Here is a 19,879-nt window from a genome sequence, read left to right on the forward strand (position 1 = left end):
TGTGTGCGTGCGAGTGTGTGCGTGCGAGTGTGTGCGACTGTGTGCGACTGTGTGCGAGTGTGTGAGTGCGAGTGTGTGCGAATGTGTGCGTGCGAGTGTGCACGAGTGTGTGCGTGTAAGTGTGTGCGTGCGAGTGTGTGCGACTGTGTGCGAGTGTGTGAGTGCGAGTGTGTGCGAATGTGTGTGTGCGAGTGTGTATGAGCGAGTGTGTGCATGTGTGCGAGTTTGTGTGCGAGTGTGTGTGTGCGAATGTGTGTGAGTGTGTGCGAGTGTGTGTGAGTGTGTGTGTGAGTGCGTGTGAGTGTGTGCGTTCGAGTGTGTGCAAGTGTGAGTGAGTGTGTGCGAGTGTGTGTGCGAGTGTGTGTGCGAGAGTGTGCGAGTGTGTGCGAGTGTGTGCAAATGTGCCTGAGTGTGCGGGAGTGTGCACGAGTGAGTGGGTGCGAGTGTGTGCGAGTGTGCATGAGCGAGTGTGTGTGAGTGTGTGCGTGTGTGCGAGTTTGTGTGCGAGTGAGTGTGTGCGAATGTGTGCGAGTGTGTGTGCGAGTGTGCCTGTGCGAGTGTGTGTGCGAGTATGTGCGTGCGAGTGTGTGCGTGCGATTGTGTGCGAGTGTGTGTGAGTGTGTGCGAGTGTGTGTGCGAGTGTGTGTGCGAGAGTGTGCGAGTGTGTGCGAGTGTGTGCAAATGTGCCCGACTGTGCGTGAGTGTGCACGAGTGAGTGGGTGCGAGTGTGTGCGAGTGTGTGTGAGTGTGTGCATGTGAGTGTGTGCGAACGTGTGCGAGTGTGTGTGAGTGTGTGTGCGAGTGTGTGTGCATGTGTGTGTGTGCGAGTGTGTGCGAGTGTGTATGAGTGTGTGTGCGAGTGTGTGCAAGTGTGTTTGAGTGTGTGCGAGTGTGTGCGTGCGAGTGTGTGCGAGTGTGTGCGACTGTGCGAGTGTGTGAGTGCGAGTGTGTCCGAATGTGTGCGAGTGTGTGCGTGCGAGTGTGCGCGAGTGTGTATGAGTGTGTGTGCGAGTGTGTGCAAGTGTGTTTGAGTGTGTGCGAGTGTGTGCGTGCGATTGTGTGTGAGTGTGTGTGAGTGTGTGCGAGTGTGTGTGCGAGTGTGTGTGTGAGAGTGTGCGAGTGGGTGCAAATGTGCCCGACTGTGCGTGAGTGTGCACGAGTGAGTGGGTGCGAGTGTGTGCGAGTGTGTGTGAGTGTGTGCATGTGAGTGTGTGCGAACGTGTGCGAGTGTGTGTGAGTGAGTGTGCGAGTGTGTGTGCATGTGTGTGTGTGCGAGTGTGTGCGAGTGTGTATGAGTGTGTGTGCGAGTGTGTGCAAGTGTGTTTGAGTGTGTGCGTGCGAGTGTGTGCGAGTGTGTGAGTGCAAGTGTGTCCGAATGTGTGCGAGTGTGTGCGTGCGAGTGTGCGCGAGTGTGCACGAATGTGTGCATGTAAGTGTGTGCGTGCGAGTGTGTGCGAGTGTGCTCGAGTGAATTGGTGAGAGTGTGTGCAAGTGTGTGTGAGTGTGTGCGAGTAAGTGTGTGTGTATGAGTGAGTGTGTGTCAGTGTGTGTGCGAGTTTGTGTGCGAGTGTGTGCAAGTGAGTGTGTGCGAGTGTGTGCGAGTTTGTGTGCGAGTGTGTGTGCGAGTGTGTGCGTGCGAGTGTGTGTGTTCGAGTGTGTGCGCGTGAGTGTGTGCGAGTGTGTGAGTGCAAATGTGTGTGCGTGTGAGTGTGTGCGAGTGTGTATGAGTGTATGTGCGAGTGTGTGCCAGTGTGTGCGAGTGTGTGTGTGTGAGTGTGTGTGAGTGTGTGCGAGAGTGTGCAAGTGTGTGCGAGTGTGTGTGTGCGAGTGTGTGTGCAATTGTGTATGAGTGTGTGCGAGTGTCTGTGCGTTTGTGCAAGTGTGTGCTTGTGTTCGTGCGAGTGCGTGCGAGTGAATGCGGGTGTGTGTATGCGAGTTTGTGTGCGATTGTGTATGAGTGTGTATGAGTTTGAGCAAGTGTGTGCGTGTGTGTGCGAGTGCGTGCGAGCACGCGCAAATGTGTGCGAGAGTGTGCGAGTGTGGGCGTGCGAGTGTGTGCTAGTGTGCGCGAGTGTGTGAGTGTGTGCGAGTGTGCGTGAGTAAGTGTGTGTGTAAGTGCGTGTGAGTGTTTCCGAGTGTGTGTGTGTGAGTGTGTAGGACTGTGTGTGCGAGTGTGTGAGTACGAGTGTGTTCGAGTTTGTGCAATTTTGTGTGAGTGTGTGTGTGAGTGCGTATGAGTGAGTGTGTGCGAGTGTGTGTTTGCGAGTTTGTGTGCGAGTGTGTGCGAGTGTGTGCGAGTGTATGTGCGAGTGTGTGCGTGTGAGTGTGTGCGAGTGAGTGTGTGTGAATGTGTGCTAGTGTGTCTGTTCGAGTGTGTGTGCGAGTGTGTGTGCGAGTGTGTGCGTGCGAGTGTGTGTGCGAGAGTGTGCGAGTGTGTGCGAGTGTGTGCAAATGTGCCCGAGTGTGCGCGAGTGTGCACGAGTGGGTGGGTGCGAGTGTGTGTGAGTGTGTGCATGTGAGTGTGTGCGAGTGTGTGCGAGTGTGTGTGAGTGTGTGCGAGTGTGTGTGCATGTGTGTGTGCGAGTGTGTATGAGTGTGTGTGCGAGTGTGTGAAAGTGTGTGAGTGTGTGCGAGTGTGCGAGTGCAAGTGTGTGCGAGTGTGTGCGAATGTGTATGAGTGTATGTGCGAGTGTGCGTGCGAGTGTGTGTGAGTGTGTGCGAGTGTGTGTAGGAGTGTGTGTGAGTGTGTGCGATTGTGTGTGTGAGTGTGTAGGACTGTATGTGCGAGTGTGTGCGAGTGTGTTCGAGTGTGTGTGTGTGCGAGTGTGTGAGTGTGTGTGAGTGTGTGCAAGTGTGTGTGTGCGAGTATGTGTGTGAGTGTGTGCGACTGTGTGTACACGTGTGTGTGCGAGTGTGTATGAGTGTATGTGCGAGTGTGTGTGCGAGTGTGTGCGAGTGTTTGTGCGAGTGTGTGTGTTTGAGTGTGTGCAAGTGTGTGCGAGTGGGTGCGTACGAGTGTGTGCGTGTGTGCGAGTGTGTGCTTGCGTGTCTGTGCGAGTGTGCTCGAGTGAGTCGGTGCGAGTGTGTGTGAGTGTGTGCGAGTGAGTGTGTGCTAGTGTGCACGAGTTTGTGAGTTTGTGCGAGTGTGCGCGAGTGTGTGCGTGTGAGTGAGTGTGTGTGTGAGTGTGTGCAAGTGTGTGCAAGTGTGTTTGTGAGTGTGTGCAAGTGTGTGCGTGCGAGTGTGTGCGTGCGAGTGTGTGCGAGTGTGTGTGCATGTGTGTGCGAGTGTGTACGAGTGTGTGTGTGAGTGTGTGGGAGTGTGTGCGAGTGAGTGTGATTGAGTGTGTGCGAGTGTGTGCGAGTGCGTGCGAGTGTGTCTGAGTGTGTGGGAGTGTGTGCGAGTGAGTGTGATTGAGTGTGTGCGAGTGTGTGTGTGCGATTGTGTATGAGTGAGTGTGTGAGTGTGTGCGAGTGTGTGTGAAAGTGCGTGCGAGTGTGTGTGTGAGTGTGTGCGAGCGTGTGTGAGTGTGTGCGGGTGTGTGCGTGCGAGTGAGTGCGAGTGTGTGCAAGCGTGTGCGAGTGTGTGCGAGTGTATGTGACTGTGCACGAGTGTGCAAGTGTGAGTGAATGTGTGTGTGAATCTGTGCGAGTGTGTGCTTGCGAGTGTTTGCTAATGTGCGTGAGTGTGTGAGTGTGTGCAAGTGTGCGCGAGTGTGTGCGTGTGAGTGTGTGTGAGTGTTTGTGAGTTTGTGTGTGAATGTGTGCGACTGTGTGTGCGAGTGTGTGCGCGTGTGTGCGAGTGTGTATGAGTGTATGTGCGAGTGTGTGCGAGTGTGCATGAGTGTGTGCGTGTGAGTGTGTGCGTGCGAGTGTGTGCGAGTGTGTATGAGTGAGTGTGTGTGAGTGTGTGCGTGTGTGCGAGTTTGTGTGCGAGTGAGTGTGTGCGAATTTGTGCGAGTGTGTGTGAGTGTGTGTGTGAGTGTGTGTGTGTGAGTATGTGCGTGCGAGTGTGTGCCAGCGAGTGCGTGCGAGTGTGTGCAAGTGTGAGTGAGTGTTTGTGAGTGTGTGTGCAAGTGTGTGTGCGAGAGTGTGTGAGTGTGTGCAAATGTGCCCGAGTGTGCGCGAGTGTGCACGAGTGAGTGCGTGCGAGTGTGTGCGAGTGTATGTGCGAGTGTGTGCGTGTGAATGTGTGTGAGTGTGTGCGAGTGTGTCTGTGCGAGTGTGTGTGCGAGTGTGTGTGCGAGTGTGTGCGTGCGAGTGTGTGTGCGAGAGTGTGCGAGTGTGTGCGAGTGTGTGCAAATGTGCCCGAGTGTGCGTGAGTGTGCACGAGTGAGTGTGTGCGAGTGTGTGTGATTGTGTGCGAGTGTGTTTGGGTTTGTGCGTGTGAGTGAGTGTGAGTGTGTGCAAATGTGTGTGAGCGTGTGCGAGTGTGTGCGAGTGTGTGTGAGTGAGTGTGTGTGAGTCTGTGCGAGTGTGTGCTTGTGAGTGTTTGCTAGTGTGAGTGTGTGCGAGTGTGTGTGAAAGTGCGTGCGAGTGTGTGTGTGAGTGTGTGCGAGTGTGTGTGAGTGTGTGCGGGTGTGTGAGTGCGAGTGAGTGCGAGTGTGTGCAAGCGTGTGCGAGTGTGTGCGAGTGTGTGTGACTGTGCACGAGTGTGCAAGTGTAAGTGAATGTGTGTGTGAATCTGTGCGAGTGTGTGCTTGCGAGTGTTTGCTAGTGTGCGTGAGTGTGATAGGAAAAATTAGTATACCATATCAATTAATCCCTTTTAATATATCCCTTTAACACTCCTATAAACCAATATAGTAAAATATGCTGCTGAAACAACTAAATTATAAGATTAATCAATAATCTCTAAGCAAAGATGTAAAGTTTACCCAAGCCTCTGTGGAATTTGCAGGGGTTGCTTATCTTAGTCAAAATGCCCTTTTGAGGTCAGGTTGATCTAGGGAAAGCACATTGACCAACAAAACAGGTACATTGCATCAAGTAATTATATAAGTACATAGGTAAGCATTTTATGTAATCGCCTGATTAGTAATGATTGGATGCTAGTTGTTTATATTATAAGATGATTGGTTATGTTATAATCTTCCCATGTCCCACCTACTATGTACAACCCACAATTTATCCTATAAGAATTGTGCCCCAATACAATGGAGGCAGTTCTGTTCTAACATTGATCAGAGCTCTTGTGGCTACAATAAAACTTTCTTTAATCTACAGAGAAAGTGTGTGCACTCATCCTTTGGGAGACTGAGACGTTATTCCATAACATTTGGTGCCGAAACCCCCGGGACCTCACGCCGCTACTTTGGACGGGAGAATCTCAAGCTGTATGCTGGCTGGACAGGTGGATCACTACTACAAAAGCGCGCTGCAGGTGAGATTTCCCTGTTGTTTGAGTGGTCATCCACTTTGGCCTGTCAGTCACTTCTTGTTCCTGTCCAGTAGCGTCTGAGGTATTTATTTTAGCCTTTATTTTATCCACTCTCCCAAAGGGTATATAGCAATAGAGTTTATTTCAATGTTATTAAGTTTTACTGTCATGTAAATATTGCTGATATTTCTGGTCTGTTTCCTGAGAGAGCTGTGTAACATACTATTGTTTACCTAATCAATATATCACTCACACTCACTGCCTGTTTATTCTGTTCAGTGACCGTTTCTCAAGTACAAGCTGGGGAGACGGGACAGTGATATTAATTTTGCACAGCACTCTGAGCAAACATATTGGAATAACCAGATTTACAAATAGACATACGGTTATTTTCATTACTTGATTAATTATTTTAACTAATAACTTAGTTTAGAAAAATAGAGCTTTGATAAGTGATAAGAAAATTAGTATCAATCATATATATTTACACTGAATATTGTTAACTCATAAGTTGGTCTGACGAGACCCACATTTATTTCCTGTACTAAAATAACTCCAAAGTGGAAATGGGGAATGTCCATAGCAATTGTGCTAAACCTGGCAAAACCCCACAGAAGGAAATTAAATGTGTACAATACTCAGAAGGGAGTCCGATGATTTATATGATTGATACATATGGGCAACCGGCATTCAATATATGGACTAGATGGAGATCTGTTTTGCCTGATCTACCAATCGAAGGCACATTAGATATTACTCTATTAAAGACTATATCACCTTGCTGTATCAGTGAGGAAGAACAGAAGATGTACTGTTCCTGGTTAGAAGTAGCTGCATCTACCACCAATCCAGTATCTGTGACTCCTCTTATGCCTCGCGCCCCACCATCATATTATTCTAGTAAACCAAAATTATTAAATATGATGGATTGTGATGATGAACAAATGATAGCCTGCGTGGCCCAGAGCCTGATAGACCAAGCCCGGGCTGCCAGAGTGGCACAAGCAGTTCAGTCTTATGCACCCGTAACCATGCCTTCCCCATTGCAAGCTTCTGCCCCAATAGGTCCCGATGCACCTTTATCTATAAACACAGATACTGGTTTTATTAAAACAAGCCCATCATCATCTGGTGCTAGTATAGATGAGAAGGTGCATGAAGAAACACTTGCTAGGACCACTGTAGAAAGAGAAGAATTATACCCAAATAGGCAATTGAAAGAATATTCTGATAAAACACCAATAATAGATAAAAATTACACCAATATAAGCACAGATAACATTATAACTGAAAGTAGAAGGCGCCAACAAGACAATCCCCCAGCTCAGATGTACCCCATGCAAGAAATCACAGGCCCAGGTAACCAGTCATGGAAGATGAGAAAACCTTACACTTGCACTGATTTGTTTGAAATAAATAAACAAGTGGGTGAATATAGGAAAAATCCCAGAAGATCTTGGGAAATGTTAGATAAGATCTTTCATACACATCAACTATATGGTCAAGATATTCTACAGATCTTGCATACTGTCTTTACCCCTGCAGAGGTTGTAGAATTACTAAGGGATACTCAATACACTGGACCTAATCCAGAGTTCAAAATTGATGAGGTACAAAATCAGTGGGATAAAATTCGTCACAATTATAAGGAAATGTTTAAGCAAACCCCTGATTGGAATACTATAAGCAATATACAACAAGGGTCAACTGAATCAGTAAGAGAGTATTATCACAGATTCAGTCAGTTGGTGAAAGATCAGAGTGGTGAAAAAAGTCTATTTGAAGTTCCTGAAGTAGCTATAATTCTTATCCAAACATTTGTTGACGGGTTAACTAAGGTGTTAAAAAGCAGATTAACCACTCAAATGCCTCATTGGAAAACTTTAACTATGGATAGTGTGTTAGCTGATTTATATCATCACGAGAAAAATCTAGAGGGGGCACAAAAGAAGAAGGAAGAAAGATTAATGCAATTACAAATATCTGCTACAGAAAGAACTCTGAAAAACACAGGCACTGCTAATAAAGATGACAACACAAAAGGAAAGGATTTTAGGTGTTTCAATTGCAATGGAAAGGGTCACATTGCTAGGTATTGCAAGAAACCAAAGAAACAGCAAAAGCAGGAAGAAGACAAACAGAGTTGACTAGATGATAGTACAACTGTGCACTATATGGTTAACCCTTTAATGCCTTTAAACACTTCTTCCTTTTCCTCTAGAGAACCCGTTCTACACTGTGAAGTGGCAGGAGAAACTGTACCTTTTCTCATTGACACAGGTGCTTCAGTGTCTCTAATTAATGATAACTCATTCCTTCCCAAAACAGGAGAAAAATTGAAAACGGTTGGAGTCACAGGAAAACCTAATTTTCTTTCTATTTCAGACCCAACTAGGGTTACAATAGGTCCCATTACAACTGAACATTCCTTTCTGTTGTCAGCAGATGCCCCGATAAGCCTCCTAGGACGGGACCTGCTATGTAAACTGAATTGTACCATATTTTGTACCCCGGATGGAGTACATTTACAAGTACCCAAGGGTCTTACGGAAGATGCAGTGAATCTATTGTACATGAGTCCAGATACTATATTGGTCTCCAAAATATTGGATCCTGCGGTAGAATCAATGTTGACAAAGGTTCCACCAAAATTGTGGAATACTGATTCTACTGAGGTTGGTAACATGAATCATGTCCAACCTGTACAAATTGACTTAAAACCTCACTGTATTCTCCCCTGTAGACCTCAATACCCATTAAAACCTGAAGCTGAAGTTGGCATAGCCCCAACTATTAAATCACTCTTGATACAAGGTGTATTGAAGAAAATTCAGAGTCCATGTAACAGTCCTATTTTCCCCATCAAGAAACCTGGTAGTAAAGGACAGTGGAGGATGGTTCAAGATCTAAGAACCATAAATGAAGTGGTTGTACCATTACACCCAGTCGTTCCAAATCCAGCTACTATCTTAATGCAGATCCCAGTAAATAGTTCTTATTTTTCTGTCATAGATCTGTGTTCCGCTTTCTTCTCCATCCCCATTCACCCTGACTCCCAGTACCTTTTTGCCTTTACTTACAGAGGACAGCAGTATACATGGACTCGGTTGCCACAAGGTTTTCTAAACTCACCTACCATCTTCAGTCAAGCACTCAGTAACAACCTGGCAGATCTAGTGCTCCCATGCGGATCCATCTTGATTCAGTATGTGGATGACCTGTTGCTGTGTTCTGTTTCAAAAGAAGAGAGTTTGGAAGATACAGAAGCCCTTCTGTGCTTTCTAGCAGAAAACGGACACAAAGCAGCACTTGCCAAGTTGCAACTGTGCCAGACTAAGGTAGTATACATTGGACACTGTTTGACAAAAGGACTAAGACATCTTTTGACAGAAAGAGTAATGACCATTAAACATATGACCATTCCCTATAACAAGAAACAGATGAGACAGTTTTTAGGGATGGTTGGATACTGTAGACAGTGGATTCCTTGTTTCTCTTTATATTCCGCACCACTTTATGCCCTTACCAAAGATACTGTCCCAGAACCTTTTGAGCATACAGAGGAAGTTCAAACTGCCTTTGTAGAACTGAAGGAAGCCTTGATCTCTGCCCCTGCTCTTGGCTTACCCAATTATGCTCTCCCTTTTCATCTTTTTTGCCATGAAGTACAAGGGCATGCTCAAGCTGTATTGACTCAACGTCATAATGATGCTAACAGACCAATTGCCTACTACAGCTCAGAACTAGACCCGGTTGCACGAGGAATGCATGCTTGTCTTAAGGCCGTTGCAGCAGCAGCATTTTCTGTGGAGAAATCTGCAGACCTGGTTCTCATGCACTCTTTGATTGTATGGGTCCCACACTCTGTGTATGCACTACTCAACTGCCAGAGGACCAAGCATGTCACCCAGGCCAGACTTACCAGATGGGAAGTGACACTTTTACAGCCAAGTCACATCACTTTACGCCGATGTTCCCAGTTGAACCCTGCTACTTTACTACCATATGAGACACTCTTGTCTCAGAGAGAGGAAGTGAATGGTGAGACTGGTGAATTTGACACAGACAGTGAGTTTGACAGAATGGCATGCTCTGATGAACATGATTGTATACTTCACACGCAAACATTGACACTGCCTAGGGCAGATTTACAAGAAGAACCGCTGCAAAACCCAGATCTGGTGTTTTACGTTGATGGAAGTTGCCACAGGCAAACAGACACAGGAGAATTGAATTCTGGGTTTGCAGTAGTGGATGACCACAATGTGGTCCATGCTGAAGCATTAGGAACACCGCACTCAGCACAAAGAGCAGAACTAATTGCACTCACAAAAGCATGCCAGCTAGCAGAAGGACAACGTGTTAACATTTATTCAGACTCAAGGTACGCATTTGGTGTAATACATGATTTTGGTACTATATGGAAAATGAGAAATTTTCTCACTGCTAGTGGTTCTCCAATAAGCCACTCAGGAGAAATTGCTCAGTTACTTGATGCAGTGAATCTCCCAAAGGAGATTGCTGTCATCAAGTGTCAGGCTCATACCACTGGACAAGATCCAGTAGCAAAAGGAAACAATAGAGCTGATGCAGCTGCAAAAACGGCAGCAAGCAAAGTTTTAAACACCCATATGATGAATCTGATTGAAATCCCAAATTGGGAAAAACTGCAAACAATGCAAAATAATTGTTCTCCTCAGGAAAAGGCCCGATGGAAGGATATAGGATGCACCCAGGATTCAGAAGGCCTCTGGAGAAACGGTGAAGGTAAACCAGTGGCCCCAAAATCTCTGCTAACAGCGTTAGCAGATGCTGCGCATGGTTTAACCCATGGAGGTAAAACCGCAATGCGAAATTTGGTATATACGTACTGGTGTGCACCAGGTTTCACAGTTATTGCAAAAAGAAAATGTTTGTCTTGCCAAACATGTCTCCAGCAAAATGCTGGAGGAGCTGTGAAAGCCCCACCTTCTCACCTCCCATCAACCACGGGTCCTTTCCAAATTCTACAGATTGATTACATTCAACTACCTAAAGTTGGTAGATTGCAATATGTCTTGGTATGTGTTGATCAATTCTCGGGGTGGGTAGAGGCTTATCCAACAGCCTCACAGACAGCAGAAATAACTGCTTCAAAAATATGTAAGGAATTTGTGTGTAGATATGGTATACCACAGATAATATCTAGTGATCAAGGTCCTGCATTTACAGGTAAAGTGTTCCAAAAAGTATGTTCAATGATAGGAGTAAAACAACAATTGCATACTCCTTATCACCCACAAGCTAGTGGGAAAGTGGAAAGGTATAACCGAACCATAAAAGAGAAACTAGCAAAATGTTGTAAAGAAACAGGTATGAAGTGGCCAGATGCCCTACCTTTGGTATTAATGGATATCAGAATAACACCACGAGGTCTTTTACAGTTATCACCTTTTGAGATTCTGTATGGCAAGATACCTAATCACCCGCTTTCACCCCCAGAAACTGCCCAGGCTGCTCAGAATACCTTGAATGTGGACTACGTCTTACGCTTGCAAAAACAACTAAAAGACATTGCCCAGTGTGTACATTTACAGCAACCACAAGTCACTTTGTCCTGTCACGAGGTGCAGCCAGGAGACTACGTGTTGGTACGTAAATTCTTGAGATCTGGTTCCCTTACAGAACGGTGGGAAGGTCCATACCAAGTCCTGTTGACAACCCCTACCAGCGTTAAGGTAGAAGGAAGAGGGACGTGGATCCACGCATCTCACTGCAAAAGAGTGCAACCCACTGCCGAGACGACATCTTCATCCGTGCCAGATAAAGAAGATCCAGTTGACATCATCTGTACCACACACCCTGAGCTGCACCCGTAAGTGAATTTTTGTGGTCTGAGACAAGGCAGAAATACGCTTCTCTCAGGCTGCCACCTAAGTCGCTGCTGTAACAGCTGAAGATAATTCCAGCGCTGTTCTACCATCGCGTGAAGAGGATAAAACAAAGAAGAAGATGTCACTTTATGAGCAGTTATATGGACCACATGCGAGCAAAAGACTCTGGGGAGCGGTGATAGGCCTATGTAGTCTTTTGGTGATAATGGTGTGTTTACACAGTTTAAATGAATGTTCTACATCCACAGATACTGATAATCCAATAATACCACTAGATCCATTCTTGGAAGGGAGGAAGAAAAGAGGTATCCCAGATGTTCATGACTGTATAGAACATTATTGTAAACCTAATGGTTATGAAGCCCGGTGCATAGTTTGGTGTTTTGATGATAGAGAATTCCTTCGAGGTAAACGGGAGTTACATGAACACCTACAAGAGCCCTGGGATAATAAATTGTTAAATATGCATGACACTATAGCCAAGCGCACAGGAACTAAAGATTGTTGGATATGCACTCATTCACCAATATCCTCAAAATCTATGCCTTTCTTAGCTACTCCTGTACCAATGGAGGAACTTATCCTGTCATTGGAAGAAACTTTCACATTCCCCACAAATCTGAGTGCTTCACGATATAACAACACTCGTGTGTCCCTTCCAATAGCAGGATGGACAGCTCCACCATGGTGGGTAGCGATTCGAGATCTATCCCTCATTACACCCCACAGCATAGCTATATGTGGCCCAGGATCTACCAGCATACGATGTAATAGAATTAATATTACAAATAATGAGTTGGGATCCATACCTGTTAATCTAGAATCATTGGAGGTTGTATTTCTGCCAAGTCGGGTCCCCTATACATCAGAAAATAATGAAGAATCTACTATATTCGGGGGCCTAGTATACGAATTAACCGAAGGAACATCAGGTTTGTTGCATGATTTAATAAATAGTTCAGGATATAATACAGATACGAATACATGCAATCAAACAGTAAGAGGAATACTAAGACACCCCTGGTGCCCGTCCCCGAGGTTACAACCCCTCATATGGTGTGCATCTGAAATTTCTTACAGGTTACTATCCCATTTAGGTGGAGATCATATCATTCTTCCAGAAAATATGTATTATGTTTGTGGAACTTTTGCTTACAAATTTCTACCTTATGATGGCGTTGGTACATGTACCCTAGCAAGATTGACCCTAGCTACATGGACCATCGCCCATGATGAGATAGACCTTGATCAGATACCAAGACATATGATGCAGAAAAGAAGAGTTAAAGCCCAGCCTTTGATACACACTCCATGGTACACAAAGTTTGGACTCACTCTCACAATTACAGGATTGGCTATCCATAATTCTCGTAACATTGAACAATTAGCAGAATTATTTGATAATGTCACAGATGAAGTATTCGATGCCATCTTAATACTAAACAATCAAACTCGGTTTCATGCAAAGGTACTAAATCAACATTCTCTAGTATTGGACTATTTAACGGCCAGTCAAGGAGGCATGTGTCAGATAATCGGTCCTGCCTGTTGCAACTATGTAGATGCTAATTTTTCAGTCAGAGTAGATAAACACATCGCCAAAGCCATGGAATTAAAAGAAAGATTCAGAGAAGAGCATTCCCATGATGATGAAACCATTTTTAGCAGTTGGTTACAATGGTTGAACCCTGCTTACTGGTTTAAAGGTATAGGAGGATGGATTGCAGGTGTAGGTCACATGTTCCTACAAATTTGTCTGTTTGCTTTCATCATCATATTGCTCATAAAATTATGTAAGTGGGCCATAACGAAAATTCGAAGACCCAAGAACGTCTTAAACGTTCATCTCCTTCCGGCAAATGAAAATTCAGAAATACCTCTCCTTGCTCCTCCCCCTCCTTTTAGGAGAGAGGGCAGAAGATATTATTATTTTGATGTAGAGGTTTAAGTGACAAGTGATAATATTATTATCAGAGAGAGGAAAATGATAGGAAAAATTAGTATACCATATCAATTAATCCCTTTTAATATATCCCTTTAACACTCCTATAAACCAATATAGTAAAATATGCTGCTGAAACAACTAAATTATAAGATTAATCAATAATCTCTAAGCAAAGATGTAAAGTTTACCCAAGCCTCTGTGGAATTTGCAGGGGTTGCTTATCTTAGTCAAAATGCCCTTTTGAGGTCAGGTTGATCTAGGGAAAGCACATTGACCAACAAAACAGGTACATTGCATCAAGTAATTATATAAGTACATAGGTAAGCATTTTATGTAATCGCCTGATTAGTAATGATTGGATGCTAGTTGTTTATATTATAAGATGATTGGTTATGTTATAATCTTCCCATGTCCCACCTACTATGTACAACCCACAATTTATCCTATAAGAATTGTGCCCCAATACAATGGAGGCAGTTCTGTTCTAACATTGATCAGAGCTCTTGTGGCTACAATAAAACTTTCTTTAATCTACAGAGAAAGTGTGTGCACTCATCCTTTGGGAGACTGAGACGTTATTCCATAACAAGTGTGTGAGTGTGTGCGAGTGTGCGTGAGTGTGTGCGTGTGAGTAAGTGAGTGTGTGTGTGAGTGTGTGTGAGTGTTTGTGAGTTTGTGTGTGAATGTGTGAGACTGTGTATGCGAGTTTGTGCGCGTGTGTGCGAGTGTGTATGAGTGTATGTGCGAGTGTGTATGATTGTATGTGCGAGTGTGTGTGCGAGTGTGCATGAGTGTGTGCGTGTGAGTGTGTGCGTGCGAGTGTGTGCGAGTGTGTATGAGTGAGTGTGTGTGAGTGTGTGCGTGTGTGCGAGTTTGTGTGCGAGTGAGTGTGTGCGAATTTGTGGAGTGTGTGTGAGTGTGTGTGTGAGTGTGTGTGTGTGAGTATGTGCGTGCGAGTGTGTGCCAGCGAGTGCGTGCGAGTGTGTGCAAGTGTGAGTGAGTGTTTGCGAATGTGTGTGCGAGAGTGTGCGAGTGTGTGCAAATGTGCTCGAGTGTGCGCAAGTGTGCACGAGTGAGTGCGTGCGAGTGTGTGCGAGTGTATGTGCGAGTGTGTGCGTGTGAGTGTGTGCGAGTTTGTGTGCGAGTGAGTGTGTGCGAATGTGTGCGAGTGTGTGCGAGTGTGTCTGTGCGAGTGTGTGTGTGTGTGTGAGTGTGTGCGTGCGAGTGTGTGTGCGAGAGTGTGCGAGTGTGTGCGAGTGTGTGCAAATGTGCCCGAGTGTGCGTGAGTGTGCACGAGTGAGTGTGTGTGAGTGTGTGTAAATGTGCCCGAGTGTGCGCGAGTGTGCACGAGTGAGTGGGTGCGAGTGTGTGTGAGTGTGTGCATGTGAGTGTGTGCGAGTGTGTGAGAGTGTGTGTGAGTGTGTGCGAGTGTGTGTGAGTGTGTGTGCATGTGTGTGTGCGAGTGTGTGCGAGTGTGTGCGAGTGTGTGTGCGAGTGTGTGAAAGTGTGTGTGAGTGTGTGCGAGTGTGTGTGCAAGTGTGTGCGAGTGTGTGCGAGTGTGTGCGAGTGTGTGTGAGTGTGTGTGCGAGTGTGTGTGCGAGTGTGTTCAATTGTGTGCGAGTGTGAGTGTGAGTGAGTGTGTACGAGTGTGTGCGAGTGTGTGCGAGTGTGTGTGCGAGTGTGTGTGAGTGTGTGCGAGTGTGTGCGAGTGTGTGCGATTGTGTGTGTGAGTGTGTAGGACTGTATGTGCGAGTGTGTATGAGTGTGTGTGTGAGTGTATGCGAGTGTGTGCAAGTGTGTGCGAGTGAGTGTGTGCGAGTGTGTGTGCGAGTTTGTGCGTGCAAGTGTGTTTGGGTTTTTGCGTGAGAGTGAGTGCGAGTGTGTGCAAATGTGTGTGAGCGTGTGCGAGTGTGTGCGAGTGTGTGTGAGTGTGTGCGAGTGTGTGCGTGTGAGTGAGTGTGTGTTTGAGTCTGTGCGAGTGTGTGCTTGCGAGTGTTTGCTAGTGTGCGCGAGTGTGTGAGTGTGTGCGAGTGTGTGCGTGTGAGTAAGTGAGTGTGTGTGTGTGAGTGTGTGCGAGTGTTTGCGAGTGTGTGTGTGAGTGTGTGCGACTGTGTGTGCGAGTGTGTGTGTTCGAGTGTGTGCAAGTGTGTGCAAGTGTGTGTGCGAGTGCGTACAAGTGTGTGCGTGCGAGTGTGTGCGAGTGTGTGCATGCGAGTGTGTGCGAGTGTGCTCGAGTGAGTGTGTGCGAGTGTTTATGAGCGAGTGTGTGCGAGTGTGCTCGAGTGAGTGTGTGCGAGTGTGTATGAGCGAGTGTGTGCGTGTGTGCGAGTTTGTGTGCGAGTGAGTGTGTGCGAATGTGTGTGAGTGTGTGCGAGTGTGTGTGAGTGTGTGTGCAAGTGCGTGCGAGTGTGTGCGTTCGAGTGTGTGCAAGTGTGAGTGAGTGTGTGCGAGTGTGTGTGCGAGTGTGTGTGCGAGAGTGTGCGTGTGTGTGCGAGTGTGTGCAAATGTGCCTGAGTGTGCGGGAGTGTGCAAGAGTGAGTGGGTGCGAGTGTGTGCGAGTGTGCATGAGCGAGTGTGTGTGAGTGTGTGCGTGTGTGCGAGTTTGTGTGCGAGTGAGTGTGTGCGAATGTGTGCGAGTGTGTCTGTGTGAGTGTGTGTGCAAGTGTGTGCGTGCGAGTGTGTGCGTGCGAGTGTGTGCGTGCGATTGTGTGCGAGTGTGTGTGAGTGTGTGTGAGTGTGTGTGCGAGTGTGTGTGCGAGAGTGTGCGAGTGTGTGCTAGTGTGTGCAAATGTGCCCGAGTGTGCTTGAGTGTGCACGAGTGAGTGGGTGCGAGTGTGTGCGAGTGTGCATGAGCGAGTGTGTGTGAGTGTGTGCGTGTGTGCGAGTGAGTGTGTGCGAATGTGTGCGAGTGTGTCTGTGCGAGTGTGTGTGCATGTGTGTGTGTGCGAGTGTGTGCGAGTGTGTATGAGTGTGTGTGCGAGTGTGTGCAAGTGTGTGTGAGTGTGTGCGAGTGTGTGCGTGCGAGTGTGTGCAACTGTGTGCGAGTGTGTGCGAGTGTGTGAGTGCGAGTGTGTCTGAATGTGTGCGAGTGTGTGCGTGCAAGTGTGCGCGAGTGTGCACGAGTGTGTGCATGTAAGTGTGTGCGTGCGAGTGTGTGCGAGTGTGCTCGAGTGAATGGGTGAGAGTGTGTGCGAGTGTGTGTGAGTGTGTGCGAGTAAGTGTGTGTGAGTGTGTATGAGTGAGTGTGTGTGTGTGCGAATGTGTGCGAGTGTGTGCGAGTGTGTCTGTGCGAGTGTGTGTGCGAGTGTGTGTGCGAGTGTGTGCGAGCGAGTGTGTGTGCGAGAGTGTGCGAGTGTGTGCGAGTGTGTGCAAATGTGACCGAGTGTGCGCGAGTGTGCGGGTGCGAGTGTGTGTGAGTGTGTGCATGTGAGTGTGTGCGAGTGTGTGCGAGTGTGTGTGAGTGTGTGCGAGTGTGTGTGCATGTGTGTGTGCGAGTGTGTGCGAGTGTGTGCGATTGTGTGTGCGAGTGTGTGAAAGTGTGTGCGAGTGTGTGTGTGCAAGTGTGTACGAGTGTGTGCGTGCGAGTGTGTGCGACTGCGTGCGAGTGTGTGCGAGTGGGTGAGTGTGTGCAAGTGTGTGCGAGTGTGTGCCAGTGTGTGCTTGTGAGTGAGTGCGAGTGTGTGCGAGTGTGTGCGAGTGTGTGTATGCGAGTGTGTGTGCGATTGTGTATGAGTGTGTGCGAGTGTGTGTGAGTTTGTGTGTGTGTGTGCGAGTGTGTGCTAGTGCGCACGAGTGTTTGAGTGTGTGCGAGTGTGCCTGAGTAAGTGTGTGTGTGATTGTGTGCTAGTGTTTCCAAGTTTGTGTGTGAGTGAGTACGACTGTGTGTGCGAGTGTTTGCGATTGTGTGTGCGAGCATGTGTGTGCGAGTATGTTTGAGGGTGTGCAATTGTGTGCAAGTGTGTGTGTGCGAGTGCGAGTCCATATGAGTGAGTGTGTGAATGTGTGCGAGTGTGTTCCAGTGTGTGTGTGCGAGTGTGTGTATGAGTGTGTGCGAGTGTGTGCGTGCGAGTGTGTGCGAGTGTGTATGAGTGTATGTGCGAGTGTGTGTGCGAGTGTGTGTGTTCGCGTGTGTGCAAGTGTGTGCGAGTGTGTGTGCGAGTGCGTACGAGTGCGTGTGAGTGTGCACGAGTGTGTGCCTGTGAGTGTGTGCGAGTGGGTGATTGTGTGTGAGAATGAGTGTGTGTGTGAGTGTGTGCGAGTGTGTATGAGTGTATGTGCGAGTGTGTGCCAGTGTGTGCAAGTGTGTGTGTGTGAGTGTGTGCAAGTGTGTGCGAGAGTGTGCGAGTGTGTGTGTGCGAGTGTGTGTGTGCGAGTGTGTGTGTACGAGTGTGTGTGCAATTGTGTATGAGTGTGTGCGAGTGTGTGTGAGTTTGTGCAAGTGTGTGCATGTGTGCGTGCGAGTGCGTGCGAGTGAGTGCGAGTGTGTGCGAGTGTGTGTATGCGAGTGTGTGTGCGATTGTGTATGAGTGTGTGCGAGTGTGAGTGAGTTTGTGCGAGTGTGTGCGTGTGTGTGCGAGTGTGTGTGCATGTGTGTGTGCGAGTGTGTGCGAGTGTGTGTGCGACTGTGTGTGCGAGTGTGTGAAAGTGTGTGTGAGTGTGTGCGAGTGTGTGTGTGCAAGTGTGTGCGAGTGTGTGCGAGTGTGTGCGAGTGTGTGTGCGAGTGTGTGTGCGAGTGTGTTCAATTGTGTGCGAGTGTGTGTGTGAGTGTGAGTGAGTGCGTATGAGTGTGTGCGAGTGTGTGTGCGAGTGTGTGTGAGAGTGTGCGAGTGTGTGTGAGTGTGTGCGAGTGTGTGTGAGTGTTTGCGAGTGAGTGTGTGCGAGTGTGTGTGCGAGTGTGTGCGAGTGTGTTTGGGTTTTTGCGTGTGAGTGAGTGCGAGTGTGTGCAAATGTGTGTGAGCGTGTGCGAGTGTGTGCAAGTGTGTGTGAGTGTGTGCGAGTGTGTGCGTGTGAGTGAGTGTGTGTGTGAGTGTGTGCGAGTGTGTGTTTGCTAGTGTGCGCGAGTGTGTGAGTGTGTGCGAGTGTGTGCATGTGAGTAAGTGAATGTGTGTGTGAGTGTGTGCGAGTGTTTGCGAGTGTGTGTGTGAGTGTGTGCAACTGTGTGTGCGAGTGTGTGCGCGTGTGTGCGAGTGTGTATGAGTTTATGTGCGAGTGTGTGTGCGAGTGTGTGCGAGTGTGTGTGTTCGAGTGTGTGCAAGTGTGTGCAAGTGTGTGTGCGAGTGCGTACAAGTGTGTGCGAGTGTGCATGAGTGTGTGCGTGTGAGTGTGTGCGAGTGTGTGCGTGCGAGTGTGTGCGAGTGTGCTCGAGTGAGTGTGTGCGAGTGTGTGCGAGTGTGTATGAGCAAGTGTGTGCGTGTGTGCGAGTTTGTGTGCGAGTGTGTGTGTGCGAATGTGTGTGAGTGTGTGCGAGTGTGTGTGAGTGTGTGTGCGAGTGCGTGCGAGTGTGTGCGTTCGAGTGTGTGCAAGTGTGAGTGAGTGTGTGCGAGTGCGAGTGCGAGTGTGTGTGCGAGAGTGTGCGAGTGTGTGCGAGTGTGTGCAAATGTGCCTGAGTGTGCGGGAGTGTGCACGAGTGAGGGTGCGAGTGTGTTCGAGTGTGCATGAGCGAGTGTGTGTGAGTGTGTGCGTGTGTGCGAGTTTGTGTGCGAGTGAGTGTGTGCGAATGTGTGCGAGTGTGTGTGCAAGTGTGTGCGTGCGAGTGTGTGCGTGCGAGTGTGTGCGTGCGATTGTGTGCGAGTGTGTGTGAGTGTGTGTGCGAGTGTGTGTGCGAGAGTGTGCGAGTGTGTGCGAGTGTGTGCAAATGTGCCTGAGTGTGCGGGAGTGTGCACGAGTGAGTGGGTGCGAGTGTGTGCGAGTGTGCATGAGCGAGTGTGTGTGAGTGTGTGCGTGTGTGCGAGTTTGTGTGCGAGTGAGTGTGTGCGAATGTGTGCGAGTGTGTGTGCAAGTGTGTGCGTGCGAGTGTGTGCGTGCGAGTGTGTGCGTGCGATTGTGTGCGAGTGTGTGTGAGTGTGTGTGCGAGTGTGTGCGAGTGTGTGCAAATGTGCCCGAGTGTGCGTGAGTGTGCACGAGTGAGTGGGTGCGAGTGTGTGCGAGTGTGTGTGAGTGTGTACGTGTGAGTGTGTGCGAACGTGTGTGAGTGTGTGTGAGTGTGTGTGAGAGTGTGTGTGCATGTGTGTGTGCGAGTGTGTGCGAGTGTGTATGAGTGTGTGTGCGAGTGTGTGCAAGTGTGTGTGAGTGTGTGTGAGTGTGTGCGTGCGAGTGTGTGCGACTGTGTGCGAGTGTGTGCGGGTGTGTGAGTGCGAGTGTGTCCGAATGTGTGCGAGTGTGTGCGTGCGAGTGTGCGTGAGTGTGCACGAGTGTGTGCATGTAAGTGTGTGCGTGCGAGTGTGTGCGAGCGTGCTCGAGTGAATGGGTGAGAGTGTGTGCGAGTGTGTGTGAGTGTGTGCGAGTAAGTATGTGTAAGTGTGTATGAGTGAGTGTGTGTGTGTGCGAGTTTGTGTGTGAGTGTGTGCGAGTGAGGGTTTGCGACTGTGTGCGAGTTTGTGTGCGAGTGTGTGTGCGAGTGTGTGCGTGCGAGTGTGTGTGTTCGAGTGTGTGCGCGCGAGTGTGTGAGTGCGAATGTGTGTGCAT

At 48.1% G+C, this 19,879-nt stretch overlaps 2 protein-coding genes across 2 annotated transcripts; both read left to right on the forward strand.

Annotated features, from left to right (window-relative positions):
* Window positions 1-5,226: 5,226 nt before the first annotated feature.
* LOC141203883 (protein NYNRIN-like) lies at window positions 5,227-13,737 on the forward strand. Its single transcript, XM_073663858.1, has 2 exons — window positions 5,227-5,380; window positions 8,460-13,737. The coding sequence occupies exon 2, from the start codon at window positions 8,776-8,778 to the stop codon at window positions 11,233-11,235; it is 2,460 nt and encodes an 819-aa protein (XP_073519959.1). The 5' UTR covers window positions 5,227-5,380; window positions 8,460-8,775; the 3' UTR covers window positions 11,236-13,737.
* LOC141203884 (uncharacterized) lies at window positions 5,473-10,987 on the forward strand. The gene is made up of 2 exons (XM_073663859.1): window positions 5,473-7,657; window positions 10,859-10,987. The coding sequence occupies exon 1, from the start codon at window positions 5,944-5,946 to the stop codon at window positions 7,522-7,524; it is 1,581 nt and encodes a 526-aa protein (XP_073519960.1). The 5' UTR covers window positions 5,473-5,943; the 3' UTR covers window positions 7,525-7,657; window positions 10,859-10,987.
* Window positions 13,738-19,879: the final 6,142 nt, after the last annotated feature.

Source organism: Phyllobates terribilis, unplaced genomic scaffold, assembly GCF_046119375.1.
Source record: "Phyllobates terribilis strain yellow unplaced genomic scaffold, ASM4611937v1 Scaffold_126__1_contigs__length_5098115, whole genome shotgun sequence".
Classification (NCBI taxonomy): domain Eukaryota; kingdom Metazoa; phylum Chordata; class Amphibia; order Anura; family Dendrobatidae; genus Phyllobates; species Phyllobates terribilis.